Source organism: Ambystoma mexicanum, chromosome 2q (assembly GCF_040938575.1).
Source record: "Ambystoma mexicanum isolate Mex_15411 chromosome 2q, UKY_AmexF1_1, whole genome shotgun sequence".
NCBI classification, from domain to species: Eukaryota; Metazoa; Chordata; class Amphibia; order Caudata; family Ambystomatidae; genus Ambystoma; species Ambystoma mexicanum.
In genome coordinates this window covers 73900099-73923060 of record NC_090924.1, presented here as the reverse complement: position 1 = coordinate 73923060, position 22962 = coordinate 73900099, and the positions used below count along the sequence as shown (strand labels likewise).

The window sequence follows — 22962 nt, the reverse complement described above, 5'->3', positions numbered from 1 at the left end:
TTTCTTGCAGGGATATGGGTCCGCGGAAGGTCCCTAGTTGCATGGGTTCTGGATCTGTGGTCGGGGCAGGAGCAGGCTCAGGTCTAGAAGAAGGTTCTAAAGAGGTCTTTTGGTAAGGCATTTTAGTCTTCTTCTTTTCCGCCTTCCTTTTCTGGATACGAAAGTCTATTTGTAAAGAGAGGTCCATAAGAGCCTGGAAGGAACCTGGGCGAGCTACCCTGGCTAGCTCGTCTTTTATCTCTTCATTCAGTCCTCTTCGAAAAAGGGTAAAGCAGGCCTCCGAGGACCAATCTGCTTCCTTGTCCTGTTGCTTAAAGCGTGTTACATAGGTAAGCATATCCTGGGACCCTTGTTGGAAATCCAGTAGGTGTTCTTGGGCACTGTAAACCTGTTCTGGGTGGTCAAATATGGTTTTTAGAGCCCGTACGAACCCATCATAGTCATCCAGTAGGGCATCTCCAGAATTAACTAAGGGTGTAGCCCAAGTTAATGCATTCCCGGAAAGATGCGAAATCATAAAGCCCACCTTTGCCCTGGGGGAAGAGAAGTAGTAGGGCTTAAAGGTAAAGTGTACTAAACACAAATCAAGGAAGGCACGAAGGCTCTTTGATGAGCCATCATATTTATCCACTACTCTGCCCAGCAATACACTTTCCTTGGTCGCGGAATCACATGACAGGACTAGATGTTTTAATGCGGCATTCTCGGCTTTGAGATTCTGAACTTCTGTTGTTAACTCCTGCATGCCGCGCATGAGGTCTTGAACTGCAGCCTCCATGTCCGTATCTGTATCAGTTTGTTGGCTTCTCAATCTTATGTCACAGGTTTCCCCCCTTCTCACCTGTCTGTGTTGTTTGTTGGAGTTCTTCGATGCAGTCTTCTTTCGCACAGTTCGGGTCTTGTATAACCCTGTGCATAGGTCCTCAGGTTCCAGCGTGCGTTCAGCGTGCCGTCTCCTGGGAACGTCCAGATGTCTGGGAAAAAGTCCAGGAAACAGCGAGGAATGCACTCGGGGAACGAGTGCAAGGAGATCCGGGAAGCAACAGAGGACAAGAAGGGAAGGAATGAAGGAGAAGGAATTTAGGGGACCGGGAACCAGGAATCAAAGGAATTCACAGTATGAACTATGGCAGCACACGTCTAGCCACTGCAAGCGGTTGCGTTGAGATGCACAGGGCCGCACGGCGTGTCAGCTTTATAGAACGTAGTGCGTACGACGTGGAAACTGGTAAACAGCGTTCCGCGTTCAGCGGCCATGTTGGGAGTACTGCTGAGTGCAAGCCCCTATGGGTCAGGGACCAGAAAGGACGCGTCTGATGGTTCATGACAGTCTATGTACTTTACTGAGAAATATAAAGTAGATGGAGTCTATATGTTTTTTTTTTTGTTCTATTTTTTAACTGTGAAAGTTGGTTCCTAAAGGAACATTTATTTTGTTTTTGGATGCATTTTTTTTTTTGGCAGGAGAGCTTAGAACGAAAGGTGGGGAGGAAAATGAGGGAAGAGGCACCAAACACTAATATGGAGGGGCAGGTGGACAGGGGAAAATGTTGCGCGTGTGTTATTTCTAAGGTAGGGGGCAATGTTTCTCATGCTCCTTGATTACAGCAGTGGTGGTGTCTCTTGGGGAGGAGGGATAGCATTAGCTGATTCTATTTTAAGAAAAATAGCAGTTTTGCAAAAAGTATGTACTGTCTACTAGATTGTTAGATGAGTAGGAATAGGTGTTGGAGCTGTGCAAGGGAAATTTTGAAGTTGAAAGTTCCTAGATCAGTAGAAAATGCAGTTCTGAACTGTCCGCGAATCACAGATCTTATTGTGAAGTGCGTACGGGTTCTCGGACACGTCATCATGCCGCACGCCAGCAAATGGTCATGTGGCACTCTCCGGAAGGTCTGCAATGAAGTCAGATGTTCGTAGACATTATGGTTAAGTTGCACTAATAAAAACCTATGAAATTCAATGGAAAAACTTTGTTAAGGGGACGTTATGGTTAAGTTGAACTCATAAAAACCTATGAAATTCAATGAAAAAACTTTGTTAAGGGGACGTTACGGTTAAGTTGCACTAAAAAAAAACTATAAAATTCAATAAAAAAACTTTGTTAAAGGGACGTTATGGTTCCAAGTAAAACCAAAAAACCCCTGAAATACGCTAGTTATGGTAAACTAAGCAACCATAACTCGCGCCACCACCGTGCACTGCTAAGACTAACACCCAGGACATCAAAGATGACATCACAAATGTCATTGATGACATCACTGATGACCGGCAGTGTGTGTATGAACAGGCAGGGAGATCTTTGATAAGCAGAGAAGGCTGTTCATTGTTCTTGTGAAGTCCTGGGTTAGCTCTCTGTGAATACTAGTACTATGATTAGAGCCATCCTCTAGGGATTCGTAGCTAACCCCCCTTCACCTGATGTTCATGGGGGGGTTAGGTTGGGTGGTGCTGATGTGACTGGTCTGGACATCCCCAATATACTGCCTCTGGGTCCAGCATACAGTAGCTTGGGGTGGCTCTGCGGCCCCTTTGACCACCCCACTGTCGGTCCCCAGAGTTAGGCAGAGGCCCTTCTCACAACTGTAAATGAAACGGGTTCCCTGATTTAAGACATGAGTAATTACTGTTGATTATGTTGCAACATTTTGGTATGTTGCTCATTTATTATATATTATATGTTTTATTAGATGATTAATTATGCATTCGGGAATGAATTTCTGGTTTTATGTTTTTTTAATAAACTCATTTTAAATTGAATTGTATCGTCTAAGTATATATAGCACTACCAAAAAGCACCCGTACTACGCATGGGTTCTGTATACTGCCTTAACACTCTCCTCACTTGTTGAAAATCAATGATCCTCTCGATCCCTGTTGTGAGTCGCTTATGAAAGTCAATGGTCCTGTAGGTCCCGCTTCCGAGTCGCTTATCGTTTGATGTGCTTTGCACTGCACTCAGAATGGGTGCATGTGGCTGGCTTACATACCCCAGAGCAGACGTGGATGGGAGGTGATAGTTGGCGTGCTGCTGCTTAATGAGACCTTCTGTGCGCTCTCCCCACATGTCGCCCCGCCCTGGTGTAGTGCAGTGCATTGCGGTGCAGATATCTCTGAAACGGTGCGTCCTAGGGCCTTGAGTTTTGCGTCTCGCATCTAGATGCTTCCAATGAGCTCTATCCGGTTCTTCTATGGCCACCTTGATGTTTCTCCACTTCCAGGCAACCATCTTACGGGTGCAGGAGTTGAAATCCGGGGAACGGGTTGGGCAGTCCACATGTAATGCAGTCACTGTTGTCTAGAGGATCCCTACAGTTAACTGTGAAACATTTGGTGCAGATTGGTGGAACGGTGTGGAATTGCATGAGGAACAAACAAACACAGAAGCCACAAACCCACAAACAAATTCAGACTTTTATAAGTATAGATTTCAAAGCCATTAAACAATTGGGACCCGTTTTTTATCCATAGGTCTGCAATACGAGGGTGGGCTCCCATCGACTGACCCAAAATGCACAATTTGTCCTAAGGGCCACCAATCTCCTCCAGCATATCTACTCTAGCGCATTTGGGCTCGTAAATCGACACTTAGGGCCTCATTACACGGATGGGGGTAAGGATTTACCGGTACCGGTAAAATACCGGTACCGGTAAATCCTTACCGCCTTACTACGAGGTCCCTTTGCGGGATGGCGGATTTAACGCCTGCTTTTTGCAGGTGTTAAAAACCAACCCGCAAAGGGACCCAGGGAGCTAATTACGGTACCGCAATTTGCGGTACCGTAATTAGCGCCTTCCCCATTCCCATTATGCCCTATGGGGCAAAAATGGGAATGGGGAAGGGCAATGGTGGAAGGGGGAATTACCGCCCTGCCAACCTTGGAATGGGGCGGTAATTCCCCTTTCCGCCAAGGCGGTGCCGGTATTTTACCGGCATGAACCATGGCGCCATGGTTCTCCGCCATCCGTGTAATATTAATATAGTGCTGTAGATGATGCCAAGGAAGGTGGCATGGAAAATGTTGAGCCTGTGAGGTTCCAGTAACGCACATGTACAACAATCTACCAATAACTGGATCCTATTCCACAGCACTGACACCAAGTCTCCCTTTCCATTGTAAGAAAAGTAACAGGAGAAAAGAGATGGATGCCAAGAAATGTACAAGAACCTATGTCATCTGTGAAAGCATTGCTCATGTTGATTCCATTAAGATTTCCCGTCTATCAGAGCACATCAAAAAGGCATAACTGTAAGGGAGTTATTTGCCCCTATTCGGTTACTAGTGTGTCATTTATATGGGAACTACCCTTCAGGTCTGCTTTGTGGTTTTGCCCCCCTACTTTACTGCCCTTTGAACCAAAAGTGAAGCAGGACTTTCTGAAAAAGGAAAGGCTTCCTGGCTATTTTCTTTCAAATACCCTATGCATTTCCTTTTATCCTCCATTCACATTTTAGTGAGATAAGCGAAGAAACACAGAGCCCACACTTTGCATACTAATTTAATTGAATTGTTTTTTTGTAACACGCCTAATACCGTACCTGAGTTCGGTTCTAAGTGCAGATCTGGATCTCTGTTGCTCTGCGTGGTCTTGCTTCCAAGACCAGCACGTTGCCCCTGTGCTATCCTCCGTTCACACGTACTTTTGACCAGGAAGCCAATACCACTACCACCTACCTACTAGATACCTGTGTCACAGCATGTCACTTGTCACTGGTTGAACACACCTCTTCAAATCCCTCTCACAACCAGCACTAGGCACAGGTTTCGCATGGCCATCAGACCCCAGGCACGGCTTCTGCCTACAGCTAAAATTGCCGGACCAGTCTAGGACGGTGGATTTGCTGTAAGCCTGTATATGAATAGCACAGATACTAGGATTTCCTGCTTTTAGTGTCATCACTACTGATCAGTGTTATGTGCGGGGCATACAGGACCACTCCACTCCTGGGACAAAACACTATAACGAGCATTTGTCAAGAATCCGAGTGATTCGACCGCGGCTGATTTGGCCATGGTCGGAACGTTCACATGAGAAAGGTGCGAACTACCAAATGTTTGCACCTTTCTCATGCAAACACACGTACTACGGGAGTTGCATGGGGTGTCCCCCGCAACCCCTGTTTTTTTTTTCTTTTTATGGGTGTGCTGCGGGGGGTCCCTCGCAACACCCCGCTCACTATACCACACAGTATAGTGAGCGGGGTGTTGCGGGGGATACCCCTGCAGTTTTTTTTTAATTATACTTACCTGCAATGCTACCACCAAAGGTACGAACTTTTGGTGTTAGAACCTTTGGTGGTAGCATTTTTAGAGCATTTGGTCATTACGACCATTTGTTCACGGTAAAATCGACCTAAACCTTTGTCAAGCCATAAGGTTCGCAAATGTTCGCTGCAATGGATTGACATGCAGCACAGAATACAATTTAACCAGGGGGCTCCTGGGAGTCCCTCTGCCAGACATTAGTCCTGGTTACGAGAGACTTACCCAGAGTCTTTAGCTCACTATCTTTCACAGAGAAGAAATATCCCAAACATATCAGTCTTTGTCCTGCCCTTGGGCAGTCCAGCACCGAAATGCTAGGCAATTCTCCTCTGAACAAGAGTACCAACAGCAACCCGAGACACGTGTTTTCGGTCTGGTTGGACCTCATCAGTAGGGTGGAGCTGTGTCTCTCTAAGAATAGTGAGCAAGGGGCCCACGTCTGGATTTCCCTAGTAACTTAGGGTGAGACCCAAAGTTACTTCAGTATGCAAATTAACAAGGGGGGTCCACAGAATACAATGGCATTAGAACATGCTTTCGCCCCTCTGTTCAAATGCCGGGTAGGAACATATGGGGCTGATTTTCACACATGCAGTGATCCTGAGGGTCACTAAATGTATGTAGAGAATTCCCGAGAGTGTGGCTTCCCGGGAGAATCGCATTGAAATAGCCTGGCAACTGGATTTGGTGACAATCAGTCTACTTTCCATGGCTTCTGGAGAATGAGGCTGTGCCGTGTTACAATGACATCCCGTGAAAGGCATTCTGATGTATTTTGTAGTTGGGTATTTATAACGCACTTAATACCCAGGGGTTTCTAAGCAGGGACCCAGGAATTGAACCTGTGTTTCTCCGTGTGGTCTTGCTTTCAAGGCGAGTGTGTTGTTCCTGAGCTATCCTTCAGACATCAAAAGATATCTTGCTTTCTCCAGAACATGTCACAAAAGATTGTCTGCAAGGCGCTTCACCCTGGTTAAAGTATAACATGTTCTAATGAAATTACCTTACACTTGAAATGTGTGGTCCTGTCCCTGGAAACATGAGCAGAGGGTTGGATATTTAGGGCGGGAAGCTTGCGGCAATAGGTCATTGGTTGGTGTCTTGAGAAGAACAGTTTTTTGCTCTGAATTTCTAGACGAGTCAGAAGCATCAATGGGTGCCTTTTAAGATAGTGACGCTCAGTGTCTGCCTTCTTGACAGCTTCATTGTGTAAGTGACAACATCTCTGCTGCACCAGATACCTTGATAAGAAGAGCTTGGGGATATTAGCTTCTCCGGCATGGAATCTAAGGTCTAATATGCATTTCTTAAACCCTTGTAAGTGAATATTTGCATTTCCCATCTCCTGGGACATCTGTTCTTTTATTTATAGCACAGTGAGCACTGCCGTTAAGGGACCTTTTGGCTGAATATGCATAACTGAGAAGGGATATTTTGGCTGAATATCCATAACTGAGAAGGGACCTTTTGGCTGGATATGCATAACTGAGATTTTTAATTAGTTCATGAAGTTAAAGTCTGCATTTCTGGCACAGTGATTAATTATGTTGCAGCAATGCACAGTGCTTCCCTGTCAGAACACCCCTGGTTATAGCAGGCGGTACCCCCGCACTAAAATCATATAAAGGCAACCACCAACCTGCTGTTTGAGGGGCTTGCACAAGGAAAGAGGGCACCCTGATCCAGAGAAACGTTTTAAATCCACACAGGGATTGCAGGAATGCTCTGACAAGCTGTCTGATGTCCCAGTCACATTTAAGCGACAAGAAAGGGTCCCAGGAGCCACACACCTCCTAAAATGTGGGTGAACAGCCAGCCCCTGGCTGCACCCTACCCCAGAATCCTTGTGCTTCTTGTCTTTCAACTGGCCACGGCTATCACCTTGCACTGGTTGCTGGCTATGAAAAAGGACAAGGCTTGTGCTCAGAGCCTATTCCACTTTTTGGAGAAGCCTTGGGCCCCTGCCCTGCACCCACTCCTCCGTCTGCCTCAAAAGTCTCGAAAACGCAGGCGAGGGGCCCTACAAGTGTAACTGAGATTCACATCCATTTCTGGGTTACCATAGGGTTATGAATATCACGAGTTTAAATGTCTGCATGCGACTTGTGGTGAAGCAGGGTATAGTCTCCAGGCCTAAGGAGACTAAATACAACACAAACACCACCCAACGTCTTGTTGCCAACAGGTAACCCTGTTGCACTCTATGTGGCCCAAAGTCCTACTTTAAAATGTATATGTACAAGTCGGTAGTGATTTAAAATACACTTAACTAACAATCTCCCTCAGTGTACATATCACAAAAGCATAAATCTCATTATTAAAGTAGACTTGAAATGTAATGTTGTCTGGGTTCATGCACCTTCGATCAACTCAACAAAAAACATAAAAACATAATTAGAAAGATAGATTCACTTGCCGTCATATAACTTTTTACAAATCCAGAGAAGATAGCAACCAATTCTCCTCAACATTAGAAAAAGTGAAAATAATAATTAGTATAATGTTTGCACAAAAGTAAATTGTGTTACAACCAATAAACTCGGATCAAAAGTTAGCCAACATGTTTCCGATTACAAATCCATCTTCAGGGCATGGAGCTTTTTGTTCATTTGATTTTAATGCAGTAATAATCACAGATTCATCTGTAAACCTAAAATATAACAGGTCAACTACCTAATCAAGAACATATAACTCTTCTGCTGTTTAAGATGTACCGTTCTTCAAATAGAATACATCAATACAATCACCTCAAATCTCGCATGGAGTGGCGTTGTGAGGTTTATCACCTGTACGGTAAAAAAGAATTGCATATAAGAAGTAAACTCCCTGGGTTCATACCATATAGATCTTATAATGAGAGACTCCTTCAGACAAGGTACCCTACTCACCCAACTTCTGAAAGTTATTCGACATAGCGGGGAAAACCAAAAGGCTGACCTAGTTGTTGCACGTGTCATTTTCATGCACCTCTGCAAGAAAATTGATATAGGAACACCATGAGATGCTTAGTGTTAGAAATGTCAGTCGCAAAAGGTAGAATGAACGCTTCCTGGTCCTAATAGAAAGTCTCCTCAAAGGAGAAGGTTGCGCACTGCAAAGTCTGCTGCAGCATAACATACAGTCTAGCCCAAATTCACATATATAACACAGTCTGTAAGGGACCCAAAGCTTATAGTGCAGGCGGCGTCCCGCCCGCCGTAACCCACGTACTCTACAAGAGAGAGACTATTTGAGTCCCTCCCTTCATGTCATGATCATTAAAAAATGGTCTTGCCCTTGTTGCAAAAATCTAAAGGCTAGATAAGCTGATGCACTGCGTCTGTGCCTACCTTGTGTGTTCCCTTCAGGGTCTGAGTCAACAGTCTACAAGACGAACACATGCACAGACTAGATGTTTATCAAGGGTTGCCATAACAACCGGGCATATGCGCACAAGTGCGAAGGAACCGGACAACCGCCATCTTGCTGTGGGAACTCCCACATAGATAGATACTGGTTATAGAGCACCCGTGTGTTATACCAGATACTAATTCTGCAAGGCATGTGTGCCTAAGTGCAGGATGGCGGAACAGAAATGGCGTGCTTCTGGTACATCCTCTGACAAACTGGCTTACCACCTGGTCCAAAGGCAATACCGGCTCTCAGTCCGCACCAAGAAGAGTGCCCACATCCAAGCTTGCGTGTCTGCGGCATCTAACAACACAGCCGAACTCTTTAAAATCTGCAAGGAACTCGCCAATCCTGCTGCAGTCTCTACATCTCCTGTCCCTTCCCAGGCCCTCTGCATGGCTCTGGCTTCTCACTTCATCTCTAAAACTCAGGACATCCTGTCCTCTCTCTCTTCCGCTCCTCCTCCACCCTCTACTCCCTGCTCTTCTTCTGGCCCTTCTCTGGCCACCTCTCCTCCCTCCTTCTCTGCCTTTCCCCTGTTCTCCTTTGACAAGGTTTCTAGGCAAGTCCGATTTATGGAAGTCTCATCAAAACAGGTTAATCCCTGTTCCTCTAAAACCATCAAGGACCACATCGACTCCCTGGCTCCTGCTCTTGCCGACTTCTGCAATCACTCCTTCACCACTGGAGTCTTCCCATCCCCCCTGAAGCACTTCCTTGTGCACCCCCTTCTCAAGAAACCCTTGGCCGACCTGTCTTTTCCGGCTAACTATCGCCCAATCTCCATCACTCCCCTCCTGGGCAAACTCCTGGAAAAACTGGCCATCTCCCAGCTTACTCTTCACACTGAATCTGTCGGTTGTCTTCATGACCATCAGTCTGGCTTCAGAGCTGCCAGAAGCATGGAAACTGCTCTCTTGAACATCCGTGAAGACTTGCTATCAAATCTTGACTCCAACAACCCATGTGTCATCATCTTACTTGATCTCTCTTCTGCCTTTGACACGGTCAAACATGCCATCCTGCTCAACGGTCTCCGTGATAACCTGGGTATCACCGGTCAGGCCCTGGCGTGACTGACTTCTTTCCTCTCCGATCGACTCTCCAGGTCCAACTTCGGTCCTTCCTCTCCTCTATCTCTATCGCTACTTTTGGTGTCCCCCAGGTGCCTAGCCTCTCTCCCTGGCTGTTCAACCAATACCTGGCACTTCTTGCCCACTGCATTGCCGCTCTCTACCACAACTTCCAGTGCTATGTGGATGACACTCAGCTCATTTTCAGGCTACCTTCGGCCACCTCTTTTCCGTCTCTCATCTCTGAATGTCTGTCTGCTATACTTGTCCTTGGCCTCAAGCCCAGGGATTGTATCTCTCCGGGACTGAAATCTCTTCACTGGCTCCCAGTGGCTGCAAGGATTAAGTTCAAAACCCTCTGTATTGTCCACAAGGCCTTCTGGGGCCTGGGGCCTCAATACCTTCAACTCTCTCTTCCTAAATATCTTCCTCCTCGAGCTCGTTGCTCATCCGCCTCCAACTCCCTCAGGGTCAGTTGCTTCTCCAAGCAACGAGTTGGTAGTAGATCTCTTTCCTCGGCTGGGGCCTCCCACTGGAACAGCCTCCCTGCCCCCCTGAAACTTGAGGAGAACCATCTCCGGTTCCCGGAAGCACCTCAAAACCTTCCTCTTTGCTTCTGCCTTCACCTCAATACATGACATGGATTCAACTAAGTAATGAGTGGCAGATGCTCGTGTTTTCAATCATCTACTACAATGAAACAGACCCGGCTCCAGAATGTATCATCTAGGTGGGCCCAATTTACAGTTGGTCTGAGAGTAGCCTAACCCACCCAGGAGCTACATTATATAGCCTTGCTAGCCTCTGGCACAAACAATACACAGGTTAGATTCTGTTTCCATATAGACACTATGGACAGTTACACCAAACTGCATGAGCTAATGAAGATCAGTACTGTATAAACAGTCCAAGCCATGACATCCTCTGGCCGGGAAGTCTTCCACACTTGTTTGGTCAGAAACCCTCCAGTAAATCGTACGACAAGAAGCACTGAAACATGGCCCATACTCACCATATTGCCCTAGGGGTGTGTGCATGGATGCGAGGGACATAGGCGCCCGCATTTTATGTGCATCCATGGCATATCGTATGTCCCGACCCAGTAGTACACTAGTCTGGTTCTCTCCCTGTTCTCTGCCTCTCTCTTCTGCTTTCTTCCTGCCTCCTTCATCCTTCTCTTGCTGCCTGTTTACTCTGTTGTATCTCTCGCTACTCCCTTATTCCTGGCTTTCCTGCACCATCTGCCGCTTCCTACTTGTCCCTTCCCCTGTCCCTGTCTTCCTGACTGTTCCTTCTGCTTTTTGACTGCCCATCTCCTCCCATCCTTCTCTTCCTTCATATTCATTTCACTCAGCTCTAAACCTCACGTCCTGCTTATCCCTTCTGCTTTCTTTGCCTGCCCTGTGCCTCTCTTTCCATCCTTCGCATCCTCAGTGCCTACTCGCTCTACTCTACCCCACCCCTCAATTGCTGCTTGTTACTTCTGTTATCTTCCTGCCCCCATTCATCCTTCTCTTTGTCGCTGACCCTCTGTCGTTCTGCCCCCTCATCCTTGTACTCGCCATTGGCTGGCTCATCCTTGTACTTTCACATCTATTCCACTCATGCCTCTTTCCTGCCCATTCTCTTGGCGGCCTCTTTGAATGCCCCACAATGCAGGAGCGATGGAGCGCATGGGCCTAGGGATGAGGGGAGGGCAGGAGTGGGCTCAGGGCACACTGAAGTGTATTTCTATAATAGAAGGGATGCCCCTCTGCGCTCCTCGTATCTTAAGGCCTTATGCCTCTTCTCTGACATTGATTGTGCATCGCATCTGCTGCTAGTGTCAACCCGGGGCCCTTGCCCCACCCCTGGATATGCATGCACCCCCCTCCACCTACATGAATAACGGGAGAAAGTGGCACAGACAAGGTGCAAGGGGGATGGCATGACAGGTTGAACAAGAGTCCAGACAACACAGGGATAGTAGGGGTAGGAAGAAGGAAGAGCAGTGTAGAGGGGCTGGTAAGGCGACAGGAAGAGGTCACAAACATGGGTAGTAGAGTGGGGAAGGGAGAGACAAGCTGGAGATGCTAAGTGTACGAAGAGTTTGGGGAAATATCTTCCAGCCAAAAAAGAGACTAAAGGAGAGGCAGGGAAGAAAAAGTGAATGAGGCTGGAAGTAAGAGAGGGGTGACTGGGGGAGCTGAGGAGACTGAACAGGGTGATCATGCGAATCGGAGAGAGCGCGAGTAAGGGGGAAAGTCTGAGGCCACTCCATTGCAGTGTTGCAGGGGGTTCTTGCACCTCCCCACCCAGAGTTGCAGGAGGTGTCCTCGCCCCCCAGTGTTGCAGACAGTGCCTACACCCTACTCCCAGTGTTGCAGACGGTGCCAGCTCCTCCGCTCAGGCTGTGGGTGGTGACTGTGCCCCCAACTGTGCCAGCAGTGGGTAATTCAACCTACGCTGAAATAATCAGCCTGGGCCAGGAGTCACTACCATAGATCCAGCAACCAACATATATTTGATGGCACAGCGCGGGGCGTGGGAGGCAGAGTGCAGTTTTCTCTGCAGTTCGCTTCAGGAGAAACGGACAGAAGCTGGTAAGCCTATCTTATATTCAACTACTCAAATCACAGTTTTTGGACATTGAGCCCCAGGATCCAGAGCCTGAAACTACCCATTATTGGTCCGCCTGTCACTTTGAGTGTGCTTTCAAACAAGCGAATTTAGCAACCCTGATAAGCAAAATGCTTCTCTTACGATGCCGCAGATAATCAAAATTCTAATGAGAACACGTAAGAACAAGATGCTCTTTTCCAATCCTCCCATGCCATGTGGGAGCAGTGGAAAAGAGAATTTTGTTTTTATGTGTTCGCATTCCGTTTTGGATTATCTGTGACATCGCAAGAGAAGCATTTTCCCAATGCTGATAGAAGTGCCAGCCAATTAAAAAAGTAAGCAAAACAACAAACTCCTGTCTGACCACGCTGGGGCTAGGGCTGATTGGCCCTGCCTCCTCCACCTACCTGCAACTCCTACTCCGACCTCAGTAAAGTAAAGTGTAGGCACTGCAGCTGTCCCCGTGACTGCATGCAGTGCTATATTGTGCCGGCAAGGTTGGTTAGGCTTGGCTGCTGCTGCTTGGCCCACACCTGCGCTTAGTGAGGCAAGACTCTCTTTAGCTCACCTGTACCCTGCCCCACAAGTCTGAGAGCCTTGGAAAATCATGAGCTCCTCTAAAGCGGCTGGGATGTCGCAGGGTTCAGACGACACTGTGCGTGTGGAGAAAAATAAAATATGGTGACCATATGCGTGTGGGGCAAAATAAGAAGAGCTACTGTGTGAGTAACTATGTGACCGCGTGGTTGTAAAGCAGTGTGTGACCGCGTGGTTGTAAAGCAGTGTGTGACCGCGTGGTTGTAAAGCAGTGTGTGACCGCGTGGTTGTAAAGCAGTGTGTGACCGCGTGGTTGTAAAGCAGTGTGTGACCGCGTGGTTGTAAAGCACCCCAGGGCATTGACAGGCATGATTACACAAAACTTCGGACATGTGCTAGTGACTTGTCCAGTGATAGAAGCACTGTAGAGCGTCATTCCACATGGCACTGTGCAAGCTCCGCACCACAAGGTGCATTGCCAATCAATCGAAAGACAAAAAAAGAAAAGTGATTAGCGAATCCCCTGAGCGATGGAAAGCGGGTCCAAAGCAAAACAAGCACTGGCAATGCGAACAGTTTGGGCGTTTGTGCAGGCATGAAAAAGCATTTGCCAGGCACTGCTTTAGAGGTATTAACTGGCTATCAGGTGCAAAATGGTACAAGTACATTGGTATCTAATAGCATGCCTGTATGCCTCCTAATTAACCCTATACTAAGCTAGTGACCACTGTGCACGCTGTCTGCAGTGTGTGTACCGTTTTCTTTTAATTCATAAACGGAACAAAAAGAAAACTGTACACAAACAACTCTTGGTCAGAGCAAAGGCCTCCTTTCTAGGGGGGGGGGCAGAGCAGTTTCTTGGGGGGTCCTGCCCCCCTGCCCTCCCTGCTGGAACCGGGCCTGCTGAAACCTTCCAAAGGGAGGGAGAAACCTCCACCTGAAGATGGATGAGGTCAGCAATGGTTTAAGTAATTTCTTAGAATGCACAATGAACTTGCAACCAAATGGGTCCCATAGGACAACACTCTATAGGTATGTGAAAAAAGTATGTTGCAACTTTTTACCTGTGCCTTCAGCCATTGGAGCTCTCTCCTGGAGGTGGACAGGAAGCAAGGGACGTTAAAAGGGAAGCAGTATGCAGTCATTTAGGAGGCATCCTTGACCGAGATTAATGCTGAACTTTAATGCGGGTGCGGTGTCCAACTGCAGGTCATAAGGGCCTTATACATATCAGATTATCAGGACGTTCCTCATTAGTATTCAAGACGTGCATTTGCATTGATAATGCATGCAAATGTATGACATCCAGAAAAAACTTAAATATTTGCGGATCTCGAGGCCTGCATTTGGACAACCCATATGGTCTTCAGGGCAATGAACCAAAATATCGTAAATGAAAGACTGAATGGTAGAAACGTTTGGATTTCGGCTGTGCCAAAATTACGTACAGCTGAAAATGGTGAACATTTCAACCATTTGGTTTCATTATGGCGAACAAGCGAAGCAGGGGTTGTAGGGGTGTGCCCCGCACCCGTGTTCGCTTTAATGGAATCGGGCGTGGAAGGGGCATCCCCAGCATCCAAAACAAGAATGTTTTGAGAAAAAAAAAGAAATACAAAGTAAAGAACCCTGCAGCGCCAGTTCCCATCCACGGAAGTGAAGGGAACTGGTGCTGCAAGGACTCGGCGGCACACAGCGAGGTGTGCTGCCAAAAGGTCAGTATGGGGCTGGGGGGAGCGCGGGGTTGAAAGCCCATTTAGTAGTGGGGTAATTATTTCGAATACGAACATTGTGAATGAAAGATTTTCGTCTTTGAAATTTTCGTATTCGAAATAATCACGTAAATCCGTTCTTCAGTATTTAATTTGATAGTAAAAAAGTTAGTGTATCCAGACCATTTATAAGAAAATAGGTCACGGGTTTGCAATGATTCTTATGAGTAACTGCAGAGCCCAATCCCGACTAAGGCGAATAGTAGGCATTGCATGTAAGTGAAGAGTACCTTGAGGGATGCTGTCACTCTACACATCTCTTTGAGATGTCTACAGTGCACTCCCCTTGGTTTAGAATGGCAACACATATCACTCACAGTTACCTACGGCCAAGAGGTCAGGTGAGGTAGGGCAGCAAATATCATTTCCAGTAAAATGGAGACACAATACCAATGTAGCCTTCAGCTATTCTCTGTCTGGTAGAGAATATCCGGTTCCTGCCATATCTAATGTGTATATTCATTCGTGCAGGGATGTAGGTAGACATTGCATTTTAATACTTACTCTGCGTTCTCCTTCAGATATTTTGCAGCCATCCAGGGCACCACGAAAACGACAGGGGTTCCTGCAAGTAGCAACGAATTGGAAGTAAAAAGAGAGACAATGTGGCTGCCCACCCCTGCTGATGCTCCCGCCGCTTCTCTTGCATGACTCAAGTACCGCTTCCTTAGCGCTGTGACAGCGCGCAGCACTTGACCCATCACCCAGAGTTTCCCTTTCTGCTAATGTAACCGGAATGCAGCCCAATACCCCAACAATCCCACATGCAGCACCTCCCATGAGCGGGCCACCTTCAGCTTCCTCCCTCCAGAGTTCATGGAGCCCCTGCAGACGGCAGCGCTGTGTGGTAGAAATCCCTGTAACATAACATTTAATGTATGATATGATAAGGCCTTTATATTGCGCCTGCACACAAGTGTCTCTAGGTGCCACAAGAACGAGGGAGGGAAGACAGAGGGATGTCAAGACAAACCATCCTACTAGGCGTGTCTCATTCGGATTGTGTAAGTGCGACAACGAGAAGTGCAAGGGGAAGGGAGAGGGGGAAGTGCGAAGAGGGCAGCTGGCTCTGAGTAAGTGCAGCCAGGAGGCAGGGGGGCTGTAGGGGACTACTGCTTGTCACCCCTAAATGCACGGTCGGCCAAGAGGCAGTGCAGGAAGACTGGTTAAGGAGGAGCCTGGTACCCAGTGCGTAGCATAGCGCAACGGATGAAGGTTCAACCCAAAGGATCTCTGCAAGTCGGCATCTTTCTTACCCCAGCCCAGGTACAGGTAGAGAGTGTAGTAATTCTTCTCTGAAAACACTGCTCCGATTAGAAGCTTGTACAGATAGACAGCTTCCACCAGGAACCAGTAATGATTGGCTAAAATACAGTACTGCATCACCACTTGAGCCACACGACAGCCAATCGCAGCCTAGGAGGGAAAAAGACAAGATGCATAATAGCAGGATGGATTGCAAAAGGGTCTTTCTTAGCAGGTTTACACAAATCAAGCAGTGCTACAGAGGTTCTAAGATATCTCTGTGCTCCTTATCCTGGGTGGGGCTTGCCAAGTCATAGGTGCAGGAGATTAGTCACAGCGGTGTCATACACAGCCATGAGCGCCCATGGAGCTAAAATGAAATGCTGCATCAGAAGATCCCAGACCGCGAGAACATGGCAAAGGCGCCGGTGGGCCGTTTCTCTCTGAGCCCAATCCCATCCATATCAATGCCAAATGAAAGGTGCAATGGCTTTCAGTTTACAGGCAGCGTGTTTGGTGGTTGCATAGGGCACTTGACACAGGATCACCTGCTTTGCATATAGATGGATCTAAGGGTATTTAAAAAAATACTATTAGAATTGGGGGTACTTTAGTGGAAGTCATCTCTATTGCTTCTTAGGAACATTCCAAATGTTCACAGAGTATGCTGAACTTTTATTTTATTTTCTGGGAAGACCTGGCTGTTCTGACTGTTTTTGGGGACTTTATTTCTGTTTGGAACACTTGTCAAGGAATCACAAACTCTGCATGTTAACTAACTTCCAAATGCACAGAGCCCTACAGGATAGATTTCCCTGAACAAAAGCCCCCTGTCCTGTATGATCAACATCAGCAAGGATTCAGCAGTGGAAGACCCTTGAGACCCTCTGTGGCCTGGCTGTTGAGCTGTACTTTCCATACTGTGTTGGCAGAGTAATATAATCTTGTAAGTAACCCTGCATTGAGAAGTGTCTGTAATAAACACTTTCTAATACACATTTTAAAAACACCAATCATTGGTATTGGTCAGATCCATTTGCTTGTCATGTTTCCTTATGACTAGCACAGAACAAATGCCAAGCAGCTACTGCCAGAGCAAAATATTTCTTCATTCTTTTGTGCTTGCTTTTTTCTATTTCATATTTTTGCCTCAGTTCATTGTTCTTTCCATTCTTGCCCCTGTTTCATTCATCCTGTGTCTTTGCATTGTTTCCAAGACTTTTTGTTTGTTTGTATGCCTACTCTAATGACCATGTCTCATGGTAAATCCCTTTTCCAACAGGCAAAAGCCACTCTGCCCGGTCCTATCCTTTCTTTGCTTGGGAACCCACTTTTCAAGCGTCCGTAACAGTTCAAAATAATGTAGTCTTGTTTTCCAGCTCATAAGTGAGGACTGCCAAGATGTGACATGCCATTTGAGTGCATAAGCAGAATGTGCTGAGCCTGAACTTTTCTTTTTGAGATGGACTGCTTCTGTAAAACCATAAACTTGGCAATTCCATTTTTTGACTACCTACAGCCTTCTAACGGCAACAGGTGACAGTGTGAAAGTAAGACAGCGAGTAAGGTTGTAGCAGCTGGGGTTCGCATTTGCTTGCAACTAGTTTTTTAAAGGTGATGACAGAACCCACTTATCTCGTTCCCTGCTACTCCTGGTGATATCCAATGTCCATTCTGTTTCATTGACGCAATCATTAGACGGGAGCCTGAGGATGGTCATTTACTAGAGTGGTTTACAACTTTATTCTTTTTTTAAGGAAATTCCGTAGGCCCTTGACAAAATAAATTGAGGCACTCTGAGACATGAAAAAAAACAACCAATGAGGGAGTTGTCGAATGAGTGGTGTGAAAAAAGACATACAATGCCTTTTGATAACTACAGAGTTTTGCCAAGAGGGGATGCCAAATGAACCATTAGTTCTTTTATTACACGAATGATAGTACAGATCAGATAATACAACAGTTGATTTAAGAATGGGTTTCTTCCGTTAGAATGTGTCACTATAAGGGCAAATACTTGTCATTTTCTAAAGGGTAACTCGATTATCATTCCGTAACAGTTTTGGTTGTGAAAATACCCTTCTGCTCCAACATATTGAAATATAGACTTTAGAAATCACATGCTCTACCTAGAGGCCACCTTGTAATCTCTAAATTCCATTCACCTTTTCATTTATAAATACCAGGATAAATCCAAATGGATCAAGTAACAATAACATATTTATATTGATTGTTAATTTTATTTAGCTCGTACCCTGTATAAGTATACTCTCAATTGTGCTGCTTCGACTTACTAAAATTGGGCTCATTCTGCATTCAGACATGCGTGTAGCCCTTCCAATAAATGATGTCCATACGGATAGACTGTAAATAATGGAATTATCATTCTGGCTTCAAACCTGTCTCCTCTTTTGTTTTTGTCTACTCTCTGAGTACCAAATAACAATAATGTGTTTGAATCGCATTGGTGGGGGTGATTTATCTTCCTTACTGCAAGTATATCTTCTGGATTTCTCACTGTTAAATATCGAATTGTACTGCCAACATTTAAACTTGCGCATGGATGCATCGTGATGTAAGCAATATTAAAATGTCACAATTAGGTAACAGGTTAGTGGGGTATGAGATAAGGACTGACTTGGCACTGGTCAGAGAAAAGTGTTATAAGAAAAAAGTTATTTCAAGTTATTGATAGCAGCAAGAGATACAGGATGACATTCATATCCTAAATGACAATTTGACTGTAAAAAAACGATTATCAGGTATCCTAGTGCTCTTGGCTTTGTAGGCCATCATTGAAAGGGCAATTAAATTTGATTTAGTGAAAGACTTTATTAAAAAATGTGTTTTGAATATATAAGGCCTACATATGTTTCAATCAAAGATGTTCTTCAGGGCCTTTGGATAAAACTAGTGTACAATGTTGGCAATAATAGTAATCAATGTTCATTGTCATAATATTAAATGAATGAATTCCCAACATGTGTTGTTGATTTTAACAAAGCAACTATCAGTAAAACCAAAAATTTAAATAAATAGAAAAGCGATTGTGAAATCAAAAAGCGGAACACATGGGAAATCATAATAAAGTATGATACATTGTAAATAAACTGATATATAAGAGAAAAAAAACTAATGGTAAATAGCTGTTAGTATACATTTAAAAGAAAAAAGAAAATTGTTATTTAGTTGTATTTTTCAATGCATAGAAGCTAATTACCAGTTTAATAAATTGATCGAGTTAAAATACCAACCATTATGTATCCTATCTATAGTCAAATTCTGATAACTACATTACAAATTGGTCAGAATAAAATCAAAAATGTAGTTCATGCGAAGTGTGTAGAGTTAATAATGTCATTCAAAGTACACAACTCACCAATTTACGTTGTGTGGGGGTTCTATTGCTACTTTGATGGGATCTATAGAACATCTTTTATCATATGGATTTAGTTGCATAATACTAATTTTGGGTGTCTTAAAGTCGGATTTTGGTAGTAGATACGTTAATTAATTGAAGCTTTGCAAAACTGAATAAATAATGACATTAGGAAGGAGAGGTTGCTAACTTTTTGACTTTGCAATGGGATGGCTATCGAATTGTTGCCATCCCGTAAGGCATCATGTATAAATGTCCTAGTTGAATGTATTAAATTATTTCCAAACCTTACTTACAGGTTTCCCTGTATCACATTTATGAGAAGTACAATTTAGGGAAATGATTCTTAGATGTAATTCTTGTTCTGTTGGTACTGAATTCAGATTCATTTATTTATTTATTTAAATTTGTAGAGCGCACGGCAGCCCGCGGCATCGAGGCGCTATATCAGAGTTTAAGAAGGCTTGATTAAGGGTTACAAAGAAGCCGCCCAGTTTTACTTGTTACAGAAAAGTTCAGAGATAGGGTTTACAATGTAACACAGAGTACATGCAGGTGCAGATAGTCCTAAAGTCCAGGTTGAAGTCAGACAAAGAGGTTAGTTTTGATGGCTTTGCGATAGGCAGAGTGGGATTCAATGGATCTGATGTGGGGCGGCAAGGAGGTGGGGTGACTGCAGGGAAGTTGGAGCTGCCTGCTCGGGCCTTGCAGGTTCTAGGGGCAGCTAGGAGGTTGAAGTAAAGGGATCTGGAAGGTCTGAGAGAGGCGGGTTTGGTGATTCTGCATGACAAGTAGGGGGGGGGCAAGGTCGTGAAGGCATTTGTGAGTCAGAGACAGGGCTTTGAATGTGATCCTCTCCTTGACTGGGAGCCAGTGGACCTGTCTTCTAAGTACCGAAATGTGTTCTTTACGCGTGAGGCCAGTGGTGGCTCTAAGCGCGTTGTTTTGAACGATTTGGAGTTTGGCGACATTCTTGGCGGAGGTGCCGATGAGTAGTGCATTGCAGTAGTCAAGCCTGGAGCCAATCATGGCCCTGGCGATGGAGAGACAATTTTGTTGAGACAGGAATGGTCTGACTGCGTTAATGAGTTTAGAGTGATAGGAAGATGAGGAGGCTATGGCATTGACCTGCCTCTCCATGGTTAGATCTGGTTCGAGGTAAACGCCTAGTGTTTTTATGGAAGGTGATACGGTGATGGGGATGTTGTCAATGGAGAAGGTGGAGTATTTGTTATCCAATTTGCTCAGGGTGGAGGGGGAACCAACTAGCAGTAGTTCGGTTTTCTCACTATTGAGACATAGCCAGTTTTCTGCCATCCAAGATTGGATTGTTGTGTAGATGGAGTTGAGGGTGTTCTGGTCAGCCTGGTAATCCCCTGAGAGGGGGATGAGTACCTGGGTGTCATCAGCATAGTTTGTGTATGAGATGCCCAGGGAATCCAGGATTATGAACAGAGGCCTTGAGAAGAGGTTGTAGAGGGTGGGAGCTGTGCAGGAGCCTTGTGGGACCCCACATTTGATGGTGCTGGGTTGGCGCTGGAAGAGTCAGAGAAGACCTTCATTACTCGGTCCTTAAGGAATGAGTCAATCCATTTGCAGGCTCTGTCAGAGAAATTGGCTACTGACGAGAGGTGCTGGCAGAGGGTTTTGTGGTTGACCAGACCGAAAGCTGCTGAGAGGTCCAGCAGCAGGAGAAGTGCAGGTTTGCCTGCATCTCTGAGATCATCGATTTGGTTTTTGAGGTCAAGGAGAGCTGTCTCAGTCCCATGACGCGGTCTGAATCCCGAATGCCTGAGACCTAGGAGGAGATTGTCTTCTAGGAATTTCTGAATTTGCAGGTAGGCTGCTTTATCCAGAATTTTCAGCAAGAATGGGACGGTGGTGATAGGCCTGTAATTCCCTGGGTTGGAGGGGTCGAGGGAGGGCTTTTTTAGGAGCGGACTAACCCACGCTTCCTTGAGTCCCACAGGGACGTATCCAGAATGGAAGGATGCATTGATGAATGCTGTGATTATAGGGACTAGGGAGCAGGCACAGTCCTTGATGACTTGTGCGGGGCAGGCGTCGCCTTTACAATGTGATGGTTTGATGGATTGGAGAAGTGAGGAGACCTCCTTCTCATTCATATCTCTGAAATCGAACATGGGGGAACAGGTGGGTTTGTCTCCTGGTGTTGGATTAGTTTGAGTACTAGAGATCAGTTTAGTGAGCTCTCGTTAGTGTGCAAGTATTTTGGCTTGCCAAGTTTCCAGTTTGCTTAGCATGGCAGACTGAATGGCGTTACACCAGGCTTCATCCTTCACTATTGGAGATGGGGGAGAGGTGAGGGTCTCGAGTTCTCTGAAAATAGCAAATATTTCTCTACTTCCGGATTTGGCATTGGCTATCCTGGTATTGTAGGAAGAGGCTTTAGCATTGGTGATAGCAATTTTGTATTCTTTAGAGATGGATTTGAAGGCGATTTTGGTGGCTTCAGTGGGGTTATTAATCCATATTTTAAGAGCAGTCCTTTTTTCCCCACGTAGTTTTAGGAGATTCTGAGTGTACCAGGCGTTGGAATGTTTGGACTTCTTAGCTTTTTTGAGGGTGACGGGTGCCACAAGGTCAACAGCCTGGGTGATTGCGGTCTTGAAATCATTGGCAAGGCGATCAGGGTCGTCAGTGAAGGGAGGTAGTAGAGCGGGTACCCTGAGGTGCTTAGATAGGTTGTCGTGGGTGAGCAGTTTGGAGCTACGGCCGATGGATGCAGGAAGATTGAGGGTGGGCGGTGGAGGACCTCTGGACGTGAGAATGTTGAATAGAATACAGTGGTGATCAGACCAGGGTTGTGGGACGATCACCGGGTGGCTTAGCGAGCAGTTATGGTGGGCAACCCAGTCTAGGGTGTGTCCTTTGATATGGGTGGACCTGGAGATGGCTTGCGCGAACCCCAGGTTGCGCAGTGATTTGTTGAGGTTTTTGGATTTTGGGTCTTTTGGGTCATTGAGACCTAAGTTAAAGTCCCCTAAGAGCAGAATTTTGGATGAGTTTTTAAGGTTGTCTGAGAGTGAATGTGTTAGAGCCTATTGGAAGTCATTGGAGGGGCCGGGTGGACGGTAGATGAGGTGGATGGTATAGGTGCAGTTGTTTGAGAGCTTGAGCTTGAGTAGGAGGTAGTCGGAGTTCTGATCAAGGTCCTTCTCAATGGTCCTAATGGATAGGGAGTCCTTAGCGATGATGGCGACACCACCCCCTCTGTGGGAGGAGTGGTCTTGCCTATAGATAATGTACCCCTCAGGTACTGCCACGGTGAGGGCGCGTCCGGAAGACTCTGCTAGCCATGTTTCGCTAAGGAAGAGGAGGTCAAGCTTGTTGCTGGTGACCAGGTCATGTATATCCAGTGCATGGGCTGGTAGGGAGCGAGAATTAATTAGGGCACATTTGAGGTAGGTTTCGGGGTGATGGGGAGGGGCGGAAGAGCTGGGGGAGGGTGGAGCGGAAGTACTTAAGTGGTTGAGGTTGTCTTTACATGATGGTCTGGCATATGGGGTAGGTGTGAGTACATTGCAGGCAGTTACCACATTAGTGCATGATGTCAGGTCACTGCGACATGGTGGTGGGTCAATACAGGGCACATACAGGTCAATATTCACAACAGTGCATGGATGCTGAGCAGTGCAAGACATATTAGCAGTAGGCAGGGTATCATGGTGAGCATT

The 22962-nt window shown here is 46.0% G+C and overlaps 1 protein-coding gene across 3 annotated transcripts in view; it reads right to left on the bottom strand.

Moving 5' to 3' along the window:
* Positions 1-22962, bottom strand: part of LOC138569156 (glucagon receptor-like) — a 698697-nt gene that overhangs the window by 80138 nt on the left and 595597 nt on the right. For all 3 annotated transcript variants that reach the window (XM_069646870.1, XM_069646869.1, XM_069646871.1), the window contains 2 exons: positions 15897-16056; positions 15145-15205 (listed from right to left, as the gene is read on the bottom strand). In XM_069646870.1, the coding sequence (XP_069502971.1) occupies positions 15145-15205; positions 15897-16056 (221 nt within the window). The remainder of the gene's footprint in view (positions 1-15144; positions 15206-15896; positions 16057-22962) is intronic.